The 17,856-nt window shown below is 37.1% G+C and overlaps 1 protein-coding gene across 5 annotated transcripts in view; it reads right to left on the reverse strand.

Annotated features, from left to right (window-relative positions):
• The window catches only part of LOC146327214 (teneurin-3), a 234,377-nt gene that overhangs the window by 187,884 nt on the left and 28,637 nt on the right, over positions 1-17,856 (reverse strand). For all 5 annotated transcript variants that reach the window (XM_084719713.1, XM_084719712.1, XM_084719711.1 and 2 more), the window contains exon 3: positions 17,191-17,466. In XM_084719713.1, the coding sequence (XP_084575839.1) occupies positions 17,191-17,466 (276 nt within the window). The remainder of the gene's footprint in view (positions 1-17,190; positions 17,467-17,856) is intronic.

Genomic DNA, 17,856 nt, shown 5'->3' on the forward strand with positions numbered 1-17,856 from the left:
GGCTCTGTAAATATTAGCAACCAATCAGCAACCATATTTTTGCACTGCTGCTACACATGTCCTTTACATCAAAGAATCATTTTGATTGGTCTGACATAACTAGGATGGGCAGAACTTGTGAGGGAAGACATGGCATGTTGATTTACTCTTTGTAGTAATAAGAGTGCTGCAGCTAAAAAAATGTGTGACAGAAAAATGGTTGTAGGATGTTGCATTATATTAACAGTTTGATTTTTAATTGAAATATTTTCACAGTGCACTTAATTTTTTATGAGAAGGAGTTTTTAGTGAGTAACACACTGAGGTAAAATGGGAAAGAAAGTTACTATCCTACATATTACAGACATTTGAAGTACTTTTGTTACTTTTAAACCATCAGTGACTCTCTTTTACCAGAACATATCAGTGCATTATGTGGAGGGGTTCTTGTTGGGTTCAAAGTTTGTAAGTATTTTACCTGGCAATATACAGAAATAGAGCAGAGATCCATAACAAGTTATAAAAGTTTTTTTTTTTTTTTTTTTTTTTTTTTTTCTGGTTCTCTTCATCCTTAATCTGTCAAAAACTGTCCCAAATTACTTGACTTTGCCCTACATGAACTGAAACTACTGTGATGCATAAATAAGTCATTAAATAATGAACTAATAAGTTAATGAACGACACAGAAGCAAAATATATTACATAAATACACTGTACTGTACACTGCCTGACTATTGTTGTGCTGCTTAAAAAAAATATTAAGAAATACACACAAGAAATAAAGGTTTTATTATATTTCACTTTTCAATTTAGTTTAAACTTGATAAGGCAGGGCAACCTGCACATAGCCTGAGTGGCAAGACCCAGGGGAAAAAGGCATTTACTGCCGCTTTATTGCTGAGTTTACTACCGTGAGCTCTTGCATATACATTAAGGCGGCTCAGACGAGCATATCAACATCGATGACAACATGAGGAGGACATGCCCCTCACATCACCACGGAAAATTCTGACCTTGACAGTTTATATTTAAAGCTCCTTTGTCCCCGGCAAACAGTGCACCGCAAGTTCCGTTCTGAGCACAAGTCTCCATCAACATCTTTCACCTTATTATCTCAGGCAAATATTAGAGACTATTTGACACACTCAGAGTAAATTGAGATTGAAACCCTTTGATTTGTAGCATTGTTCGAGCTAGATGAAACGCTCACATGACGAAAACTCCCTGAAATCCTGTCTCGAAGTCAAGGCCCTTTTAATGAAACATTTATTCATGTATATGAAAGGCTCCAACACATTTCCACTGCCAATGAAAAGATCCAGTGGTATAATTTGCAGTTAAAATGTGCTTTTAATTGCATGTGTCAAAAAGGAAATTAGAGTAGCCCAACACAATTAAGACAATAGATTTTTGCACATATTTTCATCACCATAGTAGGTTATTTAATTGGACTATTTAAAAGCGTTGAGTTTAGATTAGTGTGGTGTTATGAATAGGATATATTCTTGAGATGGCTTGTGAACACCACTGCTGCTTTAACCTGCTCCATAATAGAGTGACTTAAATGCTTTTATTGGTTAGCTGCATGTTAACTCAATTCATAGCTTTCTGTATTGCAGTAGCTTATGGCTCAAGGACACAGCGGGACCTATGGACAAAAGACCCCATTTCACAATTTAGAGGAAAGACAAGCAAGTGCGACACGAGATGACCCCACGAGTGCGACAACAAGCAAAACAGAGACGTTTTCTACATTCAGATGAGACGGCGACAGAAGAATCACCTTGACTTCCAACTTTTTGATTGCCAACATCAAATACTGAGGACCGCAAAGGTCAAAGCCACAGCACCATGACAATAGATATAACAAATATTCCTGTGTCCCCAGATAGGGGAGAGAAAGGATATCGTAAAAGGAAGAAGACATGAATTCAAATAGATTGGTGGGCTGGTGATAGTCTGGGGATGGCGTCTGAAGACCCAGCGGTGCTCCAGGAAAAGAGAGAAAATCTATTTTAGCCAATGTGAAAGGAAAAAAAAGACCTTGATACACCAGTATATCCTGACTTCTCAACTCCTGTCTGTCCTTTCAATACTTAAAGGAGCAATACGTCGCAACTGCACATCCAAAAATGTGGACTGCAGCCTAAATAGCAAGTTGGAGCCATAGACAGTATATTAAATAGAATCCTATTTAATATACAGTCAGTACAGTGAGTGGTTTCCACCCGCCCCCTTCTCCCCAGAGGAAACTCAGGCAGGCTGCAGGAAGTCTGCAGGAGCACAAGACGAGCACAACATTGTAATTTGACAATAACAAGACTGTAAGTCAATCAACTGCCAATGTAAAGTTAAGCCCATTATCTTGAAAAACAAAGGCCCACTGCTCCGAAGATACACACTCTGGAGTTGGAATACACAACACAGACAAAATTATTAATGATTTGTCATTACTCATAAACAGACACTTACTCATTCAGCAAACATTCTGCATTAATTTCAACTCTAATTAATGGAACAGAAATTTCAAAAGGTAGACACTGTGGCTGTAGCGTTAATGTCAGAGAAGTGAGTTATTTCAACTCTAGAGGAGGGTTTGGGAAGGCAGTGGCCACCCTTGAAATCTGATTGGCCCCAAATCCTACGCCATTATCCACCAGTATGATTGGCTATCTGCCCAGTGAGAGGCAGGACCTTTGTCCAAATATGCACCGTATGTAGCTGACTTTTAAGTTTTTACACAGTTAACTTACTTTGTGTCTCATTTTATAGCACAGGGTGGCATAATGAGATGTTAAAAACTATATACAACAAATGGGTGAGTAAATAATAAATCGTACAATTGGTTTTTGAGGACACAGGCTTGGTTGTACAAACAAGGATTCATTTTTAAACCTGATTAAATCATTTAAACTGGTTGTACTAAAACTTTTAAACTCTCTTAGAATTAAGAAAGATTTTGTTACTGTCCAGCTAGTTAGCATACTGTACTGATTTTTTTGTTTGTTTGTTTGTTTTTTGTTTTTTAATTAATTCATATTTTAGCTGGCTAGTATATTGTAATGTTTCTTTTTCTTTTTCTCTTTAGCTAGCAAACAATGTTGGCTAACATTTTGTTAATGAGAGCAGCCTTATGTTAGCAGCTTACTACTTATTAGGTCCTAAAGTGCAGCAATTTGTTATTTATTTTCTTTTGGGTGAGCAAACATCTCCATACTGGTTAAACTCTATTTGATTTCAGTTTACATGAATAAACTTGGATTTTAGAGATTAGTTTTTAAATTGTGAAACAGAGCTCTGGTTAATTTTAAATCTGGGTTCATTTATTTTAAACCTAGTTGTACTAATCTCTCATCACGACTAATCTTAGACCAAAATAATCTTAATTGGTGTATGTAATTAGAGTAGATACTTAAAATGGTAAATTAATACTATTCCAACATAACACACAAGTTGTCTCACACACACACACCTACTTCATGCCACCCCTGCATACCATGGTCCTGATTTATAACAGTAAATATATTCCTTATTTCTCCTTTAAAGATTTTTTTTAAACTTTCACATTTACACTTCACATTATGGGTACAGCTAAAGTTCCTTGATTATCCACTTTACAAGCAATCAGTGTAACATATGTCTTTTCCCGTTTCATTTTTCCCCCCTCACATCTCAGGAGACTTAAAGTGGATCTTGAGAAAACATTGATGGTTGCTCAGGAGATAGCAGTCATACATGTAATTATGAATAACACAATTGCACCAACATGCTAATCTATGTTTCTTCCATTGATATTCATAGAGTATAAAATGGCTTCCTGACTATTTCCGTATTACGTGGTAATACAATAACTCAATTAGGCTGTGTGATGAAATGAAATGAGCCATTTTCTCTTGAGGACGGTAAATAGTGGCCCTCGTAATTGACAACTGCAGAGTAATTCCTAATCGCAATAACATGTCCTGTAGTCTGGCACCCGCGAGTGATTAGACAGAGCCAAGTACGGCGGGCTAAGACAGTGCTGTCAGTGATGCTCTGCAAAAACCGGGTGAAACTTAAGCTGGAGAGGCGAATGTTGACGCTGAATGATTAGGTGACAGAAAATAGATGCTGGACAGAGTTAAAAGCTTTTTAGCGTGCAGCTGCGTCTCTGCAGCATATGTAACACTAACCCTGACAGATTAACCCAAATACTCATTTACACACAAGTGCTCCACTTGAAACTGGACTTTTTATCTGCAAATCACAGACACAACATGGTTAGTGGAGTGTTAACCTTTGGACTGAAGCTGATTAATGGTTGTTCAGATAATTAGTAACTATTTTGAAAATGCATTAGCTGTTTAAATAATTTTCTAAATTTAATTGGCAAAAAGGCCAAAAAATGTTGGCTGTGAGGATTAACTGCTTTGTTTCTGACCGTCAATGAAACATCTTTGGGTTTTTGACTGTTGGTTGGACAGAACGTATTTTGAAGACACTTTCGGATACGAGAGGCTGTGATGGACGCTGTTTCATAATTTTGTAATGTTAAAGTCCCCATCCACTCAAAAATATGTTTGTCTTTTTATTCTTTCAGTTGAATGCTGGAGCTTCACTGTGCAGAATGGTGAAGTTTGAGACCAGAAGGCTGTTTTCACATTCATGTACTGAAAGTCGGAAGTTTCTGTGCATTCATTTAAAGTCTGATTTTAAGGGGCAGGCCTGCAAACATGATTTGTGACATCACAACTAGTTTGGAAGCTGATCCTAGTCCAACTTGAAACACACATACACTGAGAATTGACCAATGAAGTAGAAGACATCTTGTGGCCAGCATAAGCCTGAACAAATAATTGAAATATTATAGAAATCGCATTACAGCCAAGTGCAAAAATTGCAAGACCTACAAATTTTTAGAGAAAAGGTAACATATAGCATTGTGGTGCTACATTGATGCCCGAGGCTACAAATCATACTACTCTGATGTAAGGGGTCATGCTTTGGTACAGACCCCAGCAAAAATTACATCATCATCATATTTCTATATTTTTTCAAATGACATGTGAAAATGAAATGCAAAATTTACCAATCCCATTCAAATCAGGACAACTTTAGAAATTAACAAAACATTTCCATATTCATATATTCTTGAATTTTTAGTTAGATAGAAGGAATAGATGCCTTTTTAAGGTTTTAATCTGGAAATTATATTTTTTTGTGGAAAATCAGAAACACATTATTGTCTTAATACATGTCTGGAAGGGATGTTTAAACAATTAATTGATTAATTGAAAAAAAGATTGACAGATTAATCACAAATTAGTACTTGCAAAGATAGCATCTCTATTTTGAACTCAAAATACAGAGAGACAAATGAAAATGAAATATTAGGGGTGAGGAAAAAGATTATTTTTTATGATTCCTAAATCAAATCAATTTTCTATACATATATTTTTAAATAACAAGCATATAGTCATTTAGCTTATAGCTAACACATAATAGGAATTACCATTAACGTGCTAATGGAAATTCTTGTTGGCAGTAAGTATTTTACTTCATATTCTTGACATAAAACTATATGCATGCTCTCGCTTTAAGGCATATAGTTCCTCTGCTCTGCTGAAACAAACTAATAGCTGCTGATTTCACATCGCTAACTCAGTCTGCTACTGACAGACAGACTGAAATCTTTATTATTTTCTTATGACACGTGTTTGATGAGCATGAACAGCTAAATGTAGCAGTTTACTTCAAAGCTCTGTATTAGAAATAAATTCTTAAAAATGATCTCACATCAAACTATAATCATCACATATTGTATTAAATATGAGGGTAACTTACATTAATTATTTAAGTAATGAATCCATTAGCAATGATGCAGACGATAATAGTATAAACTCCTACTTTTAGCATTACAGGGATGTAGTAGTTTCAAGAAAATCTGTTTTCCCTTTTTAATATGCAAATTTATACAGCAAGACACTCTTGAGTCTAATCAGATCATCCACTCTGCAGGGGGTAGCTGTGGTGTGAGGAGAAAGTTTTTCACCATGTGTTGCTGTTGTGATAATGCGTTCACAAGAATGTGTCTGCTCGCACATACACTCCACCAGAAAAACAAGAGACCCTCTCACAATTACAATACATCATTGTGTCGAGCCGTTAAGAAGGATAAATCGAAATTCCGATATCGGTGGTCAGTTTGCCATTTGCTTTGCCGAAGGTTCAAATGTCAGCGACCTTTGCTCTGCCCAGAAACGGCGCTGCAATGACCTCCTGCAGGCGGTTTTCCAAACTCCTCCAGAATAAAAGCCAGCGATCTTTTCACAGCACTGATGAGCAAAACACCTGCCATGACACCTCGGCACGTCGCCGCCATGTCCCACATCCCCTGTCACCCCGAGCACTAACAATGTGAGCACTTAACCAGTGACAGCACCAGCAAGCAGGGAAGTGATGACAATAAATGATGGCAATCAAAGCACGCGTCCTCTGTTTGACGAGGCACGAGATAAAGCTCAGACACCTTCCCAGCTCCTATTTACAAATGATGAAACTGTTTTCTCTGCCAGTTTGGGAGTGATCTTCAAAAAACATCACAGATGGTCAGCCCTTTTGACCAAAAAAAAAAAAAAAAAACCCCTCTGATGTTATTTATTCTTTTTGTGGTCTGCTTGTGCCATATTGAATTATGAAAGTGGCGAGGGAGGATTTCTGCCTGCTACGATCAATAGGCTGATTCCACTGTCACAATACAAGGCGCAGATCTGAGACAGGAGTTTGACAGATGGCGCGTCACCTTCGTCAGCGTGACGTCCCGCGTGCGCTTTTTGAGCTGGGGTGTGTGTGTGTGTGTGTGTGTGTGTGTGTGTGTATACGTTCCTGCACTTTTCCTTGATTTTTCTAATCTTAGAGCGATAAAGTGTGAGAGACAAAGTGAGATATGCGAGTATGTGTGTGTGTGTGTGTGTGTGCGTGTGTGTGAGAGAGACAGAAGAGAGGCTCATGCAGAGTGAGAGAACATGAATACATGCACACAGAGAAGCATGTTAGAGGGTGTCTGATACGCTTTCATACTCCCACCCAAAAAGCCTTTGGTGCTTGCTGTGCTACAGCACACTTCGCTGTGACTCCTCTACTGATTTAATTAACCTTTTACTGGCACTGTTCACACAATGAATCTGTGAACTATACTCAACTGTAAAATGTGTACGACTGCAATGTGGACCTGTGACTTGTGGAAATTAAAATTATTTCCTGACACGTCCCCTCGTAAACAGTCCCCGGACATGAACGCGGCGGTGAAGACATACGAGGGGCCGCTGCCTCCGCGCGGGCCCTCCTCCATGAAAACATCAAAGGGACACAATTTTTCCCCCAGAAATTACTTTGGACAGAAGGTGCAGGCCAGAGCAAGTGATGCTTCTTTAACAAAGGCTGACAGGCATTGCAGCGGAAGCCCCTTTCTCCTAAGCAGGGGTCAGCAGACGTCAAGCCCCTCCACCGAACGATAAACCCCCCTGTGTGACGGTTTATACAGCCGCGGAGAGCTGTCACGAGGTACTGCAGTGCTGTAGCTGCAGTACCTAACAAGTCAGTGCAAGCTTTTTCACACCCTATTAGGAATACAACTCAACTGGGCCATGCTATGTTTCTGTTTCATGCAGTCATTCATGTTTTATGAGGGGTATAATATTGATTCTGAAGCCTGTGCAGTCAACATTAGGGAAGGAAAAAAAAAAAGAACACCTTTCTCCATAGCTGTTTACTTTTAGTCAAGAGCTATATGGCAAAAATATGAATACTGTGTAGATCACAACAACTCTTGAACCTAAGCTATTATAATTTAATATAAAAACATTAAAAATACATTGCAGTAAAGCACCACAGTGCTGCAGAATGGTAACCCCCGTTGAAAGGTTCTACCCCACAGTTGACTTTGCTTACAAAGTGATTTGTTTACTTTTATTAAATTAATAACTCACCATTTTAATAAGTAATTGTTTTTAGTCATTTCTAAAGAAAAAAAGTCCAAATTCTCTGATTTCAGTTTCCAAAATGTGAATATTACAATAGCAAACTGAATATCTGTGGGTTGTGGACAAACCAAGACATTTGTGGACGTCACCTTGGGCTTTGGGAAACAGTGATCAGAATATTTAATAACCGTCTGACATTTTATGGACCAAACAACTAATAGATTAATTGAGAAAATATTCAAGCAGCCCTACTGCTCTCATTTAAAAAGGCATAGTCGTCAGTGTTTGTAACCAAAAGTGGCAGCGCTAAAGATGAATTCACAAGTATTTTGAGACTTTAAATCTAAATTAAAAGGCATTTTTAATTATAGTGAGTTGACAAAACTGCATTTCAGCTATGGCATTACAAAGTACGCACAATTCTAATTTTACAAGAAGAGCGAGAGTGCACGTATTACCATTATCTATTTTTAATTTTAAATAGTTTTCACAAATGTCACTGACAATTGCTTGCCTGTTTAGGGACTGAAAGAAAAAGAAAAAAAAAACAGGGACGTTAAGTGACCCACATTTTAATCCATGGAAATCCACTGTTTGTGCAATTCTTTAAATTTAATTTCCAGCAGAAATAATTCTTCAGCAAAGACTGAGGTCACCTTAGGAAACGAGCTCCCTGTCTAGTTATTTCCATCTTTGATTAGCGTTTGAAAGGCAGCTCTTAAGTGGCTTCCTCTCCTCCTTCTGTCACCAACAATACAGGAACATTTTAAAAGCTTTTTCTCAATTGAATCAGCTAAATTATAAAGGTTAGGAATGATTTAAAAAACAATTCCATAAAACTAATTTGAGCACCAGTGATTTCATTACTCCATATAAATTTAATTTCACATAATGCTGATTTAATTAATTAATTACATGAAGTTATGATAGAATAATGTTGCTGTGGGAATGAGGCTTTATAACTTTTTTCCTCCTAATCTTCAGCAGTTAAAGTGCTTGTAAAATTATGACTGAGAAAAACTTTATTTATAGCTCCATTCTATCTCACCTCAACTGCTGAGTGCAAACATTTCTTTTTTTTTTCTCAGAGCACCACTTATAGCAGAGCTGCCCTCCCTACAGACATGACGTTCTAACATTATACAGCTGCTGCATGTCACAGCACTAATGTGACGCCAGACTGAAGTGAGCACATGTATGTATGTCTGTGTGTGAGCCATCACCATCAGGTATATGGAGGTGATATTTAATCATTTCTGCATGAGGAGAACCAGCATAGATAGTTATTAATATACATATATATATTTCTTTAATTTATGGACAAGTGTAAGCAGAGAGATATTAAAAAGTAAAATGATGACTGAAAAATATGGTCAAGAATTTTGCACGTGAAATTAGAAATGCTATGTGCTTCTTCTTTTTTTTTTTTTTAAATGGAAATAAATAATGAATAAATATTCTTTTGAAGGCAGGCAACACTAAAGCAAGCAATGGCATATACAGTAAGGTTGACTGATATATCGTTCAGCCGATATTATCAGCCAATATATGCCTATCATATATATAGGTGTATATCAGTGTATATCTTTTTATTTATTTATTTTTGAACAGAACATAATGCAGTATAAGGCAGTATTTCATGTAAATTAAATCCTTTTCTTAATCCAAGTTCTATATTTCTTTGTTGTTTTGAATTATATTTATTGCTATTTATTAAAAATACCAATGGAAGTGATTATTTTAGTGCCCTGATATCATTCTGAACAATAAAGTCAAAATGAGCCTCAATTTCTGTAATAATATTGAAGAGGCACCTACTTGTTGGGTCCAGGGTGTGTCCAAAGAAAAAAACAAAAAAACAAAAAGAACACTTTAATGACACTACAGCGTACCTTACCAGTGATTATACTGTGCTTCAATCTGCTGATACTGGGATATTTTTCACTCCCTTTCCTCAGTTTCAGTCCCAGTAATCCAGTATCAACTGGACCCTCGTCAGAAGTATCAGTATTCCAGTACCTCATGTTCAAAACTGTATAATATCTGTAATACTGAAAATAACAAAGCTATAAAAAGAAACCTCTACGTGCCCATTCACACAGTTCAGTTCTGTCTTTACTATCCTTGTCCTTTATTTGGCTTGGAGCAAAACCAGGTAGTGTTCAGTGACTTTTTCTGTACCAGCACTGAGAGCAGGTTGTAGATCTGAAAAAAAAAAAAAAAAAAAAAAAAAAAGAAAAGGAGAAAAAAAGAATATCCTATTTTATGTGTCTAGGACTCTTTTTTTTTTTTTTTTACTGTTACATTGAAAGAGGTGTCAAATATCTTTTTTTTCTTTCAGAACAGAACAGAATAGACTTCTTGTCCAGCCAAGGCAAGAGATTTTTCTTTTTATACTATTACTCTAATATTAAAAATGCAGGTATGGTAACAACTCTAGTATACAGTCCTGTTTACAGTAACATAACATAGTTACAGTGATGAACCGGATCAAAAAGCCTAGAACAGAATCATTTCTATTCAAGTGATGCATAAATAATTTGCTTGTAGAAACAAGCAGTTTTTTTCCAGACATGGTAACATGTGGAAAAAATGTCTGAAACTACAATAATTCTGATTTCTGTTTCTCTACTCCCCTGATAATTTGCCTCATGGTAACCTCTCTGCTTCCAGCTGGCTACCTGAGGCCAGTGCTGTGTACACATGAAGATCATGACGGGAATATAAATAAAAACAGTCTCCTCGAAGGTAAAAAAAACCCCACCAAAAATGAGCCAACGATGTACACAAGCAAAACTACAGTAAGATGTATTTTATGTAAAGTACTGTACTGTATTGGTCTGTTTGAATTATACATAGTATAGTAATTTGAAAACCAATACTGTACTTTGAAACAGCCGATAAAATTGAGTAAAAAATGAAGCACATCACATTAGTAGTGAATATACAAATGTCAATTAGATGATAATCTGCATGAGAAATAAAAAGAAAGAAAAGAAATCTTGTGATAATAATCACATGCTTATTGATCAATTTGATCTGAGCAGACATGCTCACTATGGGAGGTTTCCACTGTACTCTAAAAGTAAACAGGATGGTGTCATCTACTGAGATATGCATGAACTGCTTAGGATCACATGGCCATTCTTACAACTAGAAACCCAATAAAGCTGATGCTTTAATCAATTGATTTTGTTTTCAAGGGATTCCGTCGGTGGCAGGGGATTAAGTTAAGTGTAAAATCAATAAAAGCTGCTTAACAGATCTTTTTCTTCTCTCTTTTTATCTACTATTCCCATCCAAAAAAAAAAAAAAAATCTAACAACTTCATGTTGTGTCATAAATAATCCGTTATGACTGATAGAAGCTGTTATATTGAGTGCCACAAAGTGCAATTAGGGGCTCGGCTTTTAAAAATGCATAATTATTATGACGCAAGAGAAGTTTAAATGTGGATGTCAAACAATTTTAGTTGACACATGACAGCACAATACTTAATTGGATCCTCTCTGTTCCAGAGAAATTGAAAAACAGACTTCAAGAGACATTATTGGTGCTAATATGAAAACGCTTTACTTCAGAGAACAGGTGCTTTTTATTCCGTCTCTGTGGCTGCACTCAGCGGATCATTTAAAGCTGCAGATGGACAAGATGACCACTCTGGTTTCATCTTTAAAAGGTGGACCTCTTTCCTTCGGATCAAGGAGGTTAACATTTGCAGATGCCGCGCTCCGTGAATGTGCTGAGGCTTTGGTACTTGTCTGTGTCGAACACTCTGTAGAACAGAGCAAATTAGAATGAAATATTGAGTTCATTTATGAATAAGTGGGGCTGAACGGCCCCTTGTCGGAGCTTCTGCATGCATATTCAGTTGATGGAAACCTTTGGATGGGTCATTTCTCTTAGCTGCTTCATTAAATAGTGAAAGTCAAAAGTGCAATGCCTCCTGACAAAAAAAAAAAAAAAAAAAGATCAAGATCTATAGAGGTGGAACAGTGGCAAGGGTTTTCTTTGACTCTGGCTCAAAATCTGGATGATGAAAAAGCACTTTAGCTCCCAAAATAGTTTAACAAAAAAGGGTTGGAATTTTAAATTACACCACGACTCACATTGTTCTTCCAACAGCACAGTTTTAGATTATTAAAATGAAAAGATTTTGGGGACCCATGTGAACAAAAGCGTATTCTTTCCACTGTAATAACCACAAAATGTAACGTCAAAAATAAAATTATTGGAAGAAAAATATCCTCCTGCCTCATTTGAAGTGGACGAAGTACGACTCACTGGAACTTTACTTGGGGAAAATACAAACACAGCTTCATTTCATCTGATTTACAGGAGAATCCAACCTGGTGGCAGCCATTCAGAATAAACAGCCAATCATCTCGCAGATGGTCTCTTCATGTCAAGGTATCAGTAATGAATGGAGACTATTTTAAAAAACAGTTAAAAATAGGGCTGGGACAATTCACTAATCCATGATTCAATACTATCACGATACTTGAGTGCCGATTCAATATGTATTTTGATTCCACAAGTATTGTGCTTCAATATTACAATTTAATGCAGCTTGTGTTTGCTTTTTTTTTAACACTAAATCATGGAAGAACATTGAATAATACACTTTTATCATGGTTCATATTTCCAGAAAGAATACATATCATATGTCAGTGTCTGAGTTTTATTTCAGCAGCATCATTGCCATACTGCATATAAAATTGGTAAAATACTTTTTGAAGTAAACTGCTGCATTAAGTATTGAAAAATAAATATAAATAAATATGTACATGCACCCTTAGTTTTGACGCTTAGAGGTTGCTGTAGCTACTTGTGCATGAAATCAGCAATTATAAGTTAATTTCCATACAGCATGGGACATACATGCTTGAAAATATGAGCACACGTCACTGTATGACAATGTGAAGTAAAATGGATCAGTTTGTTAAAATAGAATTGTGTTGCTAATTTCCGTCAGCACGAATTCCAGTTACAGATTAGCATCAAGCTAACGGACTAAGCGCTAGTTATTTAAATATATGTTTAAAAATATCGCTTCAACAATCGAAAAATCTATTTAGGTATAGGAATAAAAAGAATCACGATACTTAGGAAAATCAATTTTTTCTTCAACCCCTTATTAAAAGGACAGCTCACCCCAAAATCAAAAATACATATTTTTCCCCCTGGCCTGTAGGGGAAACTTTATTTATTCATGTAGATTGTTTTGGTGTGAGTTGCAGAGTTTTGGAGTAGTTCTTACATGAAACTGGTCACAACAAGGTCTATGGATTATCTTGAGTAACCAGATCATGACTTTTGGAAACAGACACAGGTTTTGAATTTATTTATTTATTTATTTATTTTGGTTCTTTTAGCACCACAAGCTGACTCACACCAAAAAATCTAAATAGATAAATAGCACTACACACCAGAGGGAAAACAGGTATGTTTTATTATGGGGCGAACTGTACCTTTAAAAACTCCTCGTAGTAGGTTTAAATACATTAGTGTTTTGGTGCTTTAGCTTTTTGTAACATTAAAAGCCATGGCACCTGGGATAAAGATCTAGGAGGTATTGTTTATTTTCCCTATAATGAAACTAATTGAGACAATAGTGAGTTAGATAACGTCTCAGTGGGACATTGTACAAACTGGAGCCAATCAACAGCAGCTTCTTGAGACGTTTCCAAAAGAAACTCCAGAGGAGGTAAGCCAAAGGGGTGCAGGGTGGTGTGTGTGTGTGTGTGTGCTGTATGTGTGTGTGCTACTACAGTTGAAGCGGTGGAGGGTAGGTGCAATCGAAGCTCAGTAGAGAGCCCACTGAAGCTGGTCTCTGTGCTGTCTTGCAGAATGGAGAGCAATGAGTGGCGATATGATTTTGTGCTTGGCATGTACAGCAAGAAATATGCCTGGAGTCGAGCGCTAAGGAGGCGAGGGTTATGTTTACCGGCACCTCTGTGGTTAGGCTGAGCTTTTAGTGAGTCATAAATGTATACAGTGTATCGGGCCAAAGCAAAGGCCAGACACTGGAACAAATACATGGGTTTGAATTCTGATGGCATTTTGAAAAGGTAAAAAGACTTACTCAGCTCCCCCCTGGAGACAAGCTCGCTATGATGAATACCGCCATTAAGAAAATGACTTGTCTCAAATGTCAGACTGTAGCCAATGTTTTCAGAATAAAAACTGATAGCACATGAACATAAGATACTTTCCGTTTTTTTTAATACCCTCCCTTTAATGTTCTTGCCAGGAAAGTGTAATCAAGCCTAATTATTTTAACTGCCTGCCACTCTTTAAGATCATCGGTTTCTTAAAATAATTAGAGCTTTACATTGAATGTGTTGTAATGGTGATGGCTCACACTATGATGATGATGAATGATGTGCGATGGCAGGAGCACTCAACACTAGAAAAGAAATTTTAAAGATTTACACTAAAACATATGAAGCTAAGAGGATAAATTCAGTGATGGAGGGAAAATATTACTCACTTAAAGCATATAGACTGAAAAGACTTGATGTATTTCAATAAAAAGAAAACAGCGGGAAGAATACATACTGATGGAAAACAGAACTAAATGCTGATTTAAAGGAACAGTTCACCTCAAAATCAAAGAATGCATGTTTTTCCTCTGGCCATCAGTTTCTTTCCGTCAGAAAGAAAGTAGTTCCGGTAGATTCTACCGCAGAAAGAAAATAGTTCCTGCTTGAAACTGCTCACAGCAAGGTCTGTGGATTATTTTGAGAAACTGGGTCATGATTTCTTGAAAGAGACATTGCTGTTGAGATTCTGAAGGTCTTTTCTGGCGCTTTGACCACCACAAACTAGTGCTATTTAAGCCCATCATATTCAAGAGAAGGAGGACATCTCCACGGCTTGGTGATATGGCTTATAAATAATATCTCGATATCTTTAGGCTATTCCAAAATGTATGATAAATATTTTGTCATACATTTATTAAATATCACAGTATTTTTGAATTTGAATCAAATTCCTCGATTTGACAATATCGTAGGAATGACTATTGGTGTTTTCACAAAATATGAACACAATTAGATTTTTGATAAATAATCAACATTAATGTGGATATGATGACTAAGTGACTCAGGGACAAACAATAGACCAGCTAGAACAGTCTGATAAGTTCAGAAAATTACATACCTTTACTGTAATGCAGCCTTTAAAAAGACAACAGGTATGACATATCAGGATATGAAGATTTCCAAAGTCTAAGACGACATATAGTCTCATATCAGATATGGATATTACATAGATATAGTGCCCAGCCCTCATAAATAACACTACAGTTAAGAGGAAAATATGTATTTTAGATTTTTGGGGGTGAACTATACCTTTAAAGCGTATTTGCAAGAGATATAAAGGCGTTTCAATCTGCAAACTAACCTTCTTAGGAAGTAGGGCTCCTGAAATTTATTTAAAATATTATCAAAATTGGAATATATCCAAGTCAAAGAAAATAAATGAAGTCCTATAGCGCTGCAGAGATGCCCAACTCATGTTCATTCAAATGTTTGTTTGGTAAAGACCCCAACAAATGTCACATCAGCATGATTTGAATATTTTTGTATTTGATGAGAATGGAAACTGTGATGCAAAAATGATCATTGCCTCTAATCGTGGATCATATTTCAATATCTGTCAAAGTACAAAAACAAAGCAATTATTTTCATTATTGATTTATCTGTCAATTATTTTCTCGATTAACAGTTGTTTGGTTCATAAAATGTCAGAAAATGGTGAAAAATGTGTGATCAGTGTTTGCCCAAACCCGAGACGACGTCCTGTTTTGCCAACAACCCAAAGATGCTCTAGTTTCTTTACTCCTTTGTGACAGTAAACTGAATATGTTCACATTTCAGATCTCAACAATAAGGACTGCCTGCTTGCCAACACCATGTCTGGCTAGCAAATCTTGCAATTCACTTGCCCGACCAGGCAGGTGGTAAAAAAGAATTAAACCATTTTGAAAATCCATTCATGTTAAAAGCAATTTTTCATGCAGAAATGGCAGAAGATGCTGTTTTCAGCCACTAATATGAAGATTTCATGCTTTCCTGTTTATTTTCATATTAAACTGAATATCTTTGGGTTTGCACTGACATTTAAAGACATCACCTTGGACTTTGAAAAACCGGGAGGACATTTTTCCACTACTTTGTGACATTTTATAGACTGTAGCCCCGGATTAAGCATGACAATTAGATTTGGTCATTGTTGTTATTTGACAACTGCTAATAAATAAAACAGTTTTAATAAGGGCAAGTAAAAACTGACTTCAGGGGAGCAGATTTCAGAAAAATAACACATTACCACTGAACCCTGACCAGTGTTTCCCACAGCCCAAGGCGATGTCCTGAAATGTCTTGTTTTACTCAGGAGTAAAGAATCCAGAGGATATTCACATTTAAGAAGCTTGAATCAAAGAATTGACTTTTTTTCTTTTATAAAAATACTCAAACCGATCAATTGATTGATTGATTATCAAAACAGCTGTAGAATAGTTATTATTATTTATGATCAATTAATTGTCGCAGCTCTAATCGCAACATGATATTTTTTGACCATATCATGCATGCCTGTTAAGAAATATTGGTAAAAAAACAAAGAAAATTGAGTAAATCCAACAATAAGACATGCAACCGATAATGCATTGCCTCCATTTGACGCAACAAAGACCTGCCCTCTTCAAACAGACAACCTCAGTGCTCCGTCTCAGGTTTCCAGCATGAGCAAATTTGCACTTCAAACCATTGTACCCATTTAATCAGTCATTGTGCATGCCCAGTCAACCACTGCAGAATTTCTAAGCAAAATCTCAGACTGAGGCACACAAAGCTATCTTTGATTATACGCTGGCCCATGGGGAAACTTTATCAAACTCCTCTGCTTCCTGTGGAGAAGGACCAGGTGACTAGCAACTACTCAATCGGAAGGCCAAATTCTTTTCCGCATGCGGCGAAGGAATCACGCCTTTGATCCGAAGAAAGGCAGCTGCAAACGCCTCTCCAGATACCAGCCCCACCAATCGCGCCTCCACTTCCTTCCACCAATCAGCTCCTTGTCTCCAGTGCCAGCCATAATCCAACCTGCAACAACTGCTGCTTCTGCTGCTGCTGCTTTTTCTACACAGTGATTTCTCCCCACCTCTCGAAAGGCGATGAAAGCACGAGCCGCAAACAAACACGCGTTTTTAAAGATGAAAGAACGTAAAGTGTGCCCTACTCACCCATCTCATTGTCCGATTTATTGTCCATTTCCGTGTCAGTGAGCGTGAGCGCCGAGTTAGAGCGGCTGGAGAGGCAGGAATTCTGCCCAGACTTTGCCCCCGTCCCCCAAAGAGTCATGGTACGTTCTGGTGATACAGGTTCATGGTTTTCTGTAGCGACCGGTCCTCGGGAGTAGCTGCTGAGCGGGTGGGAGAGGCCCGTCTCAGGGCAGAGCGCCAAGCCTCTGCGGGCCGGTGGCTCACAGATCCCGAGTTGCCTCAGCGAAAATGTCTGCCCTGTGAATGACAGGAGTTGTAAAGTTAACAAACCAAGCAACAACGCGGGTTAATGGCCGAGAGCAGGGCTACTTAAAAAAACACTTAACCTAAGAGCAGGATGGAAGGGGAGGAGGTAATTGTTAAATTAAAGCCTTAACAATGTCCTCCCAAGCTACTTAACACTCATCAACTCATCAAGATGTTCAAAAGCATTTTCTTCCTTTAAAATCACACTGCAGCTCAAACTAGATTTTCTAATAAAGAGATTTTTTAGATGACCCACTTTGATTAGACATTTAACCCCAAAACAAATCATGTAAAAAAAAAATAAAGCGTCTACACATGTAAAAAATTTAAGAAAAATGCTATTCCCCATTTATTATTTATTGTTTTCAGAAACCGTTTCAG

The sequence above is a fragment of the Lutjanus erythropterus genome, chromosome 5, assembly GCF_056507025.1.
Source record: "Lutjanus erythropterus isolate fLutEry1 chromosome 5, fLutEry1.hap2, whole genome shotgun sequence".
NCBI classification, from domain to species: Eukaryota; Metazoa; Chordata; class Actinopteri; order Lutjaniformes; family Lutjanidae; genus Lutjanus; species Lutjanus erythropterus.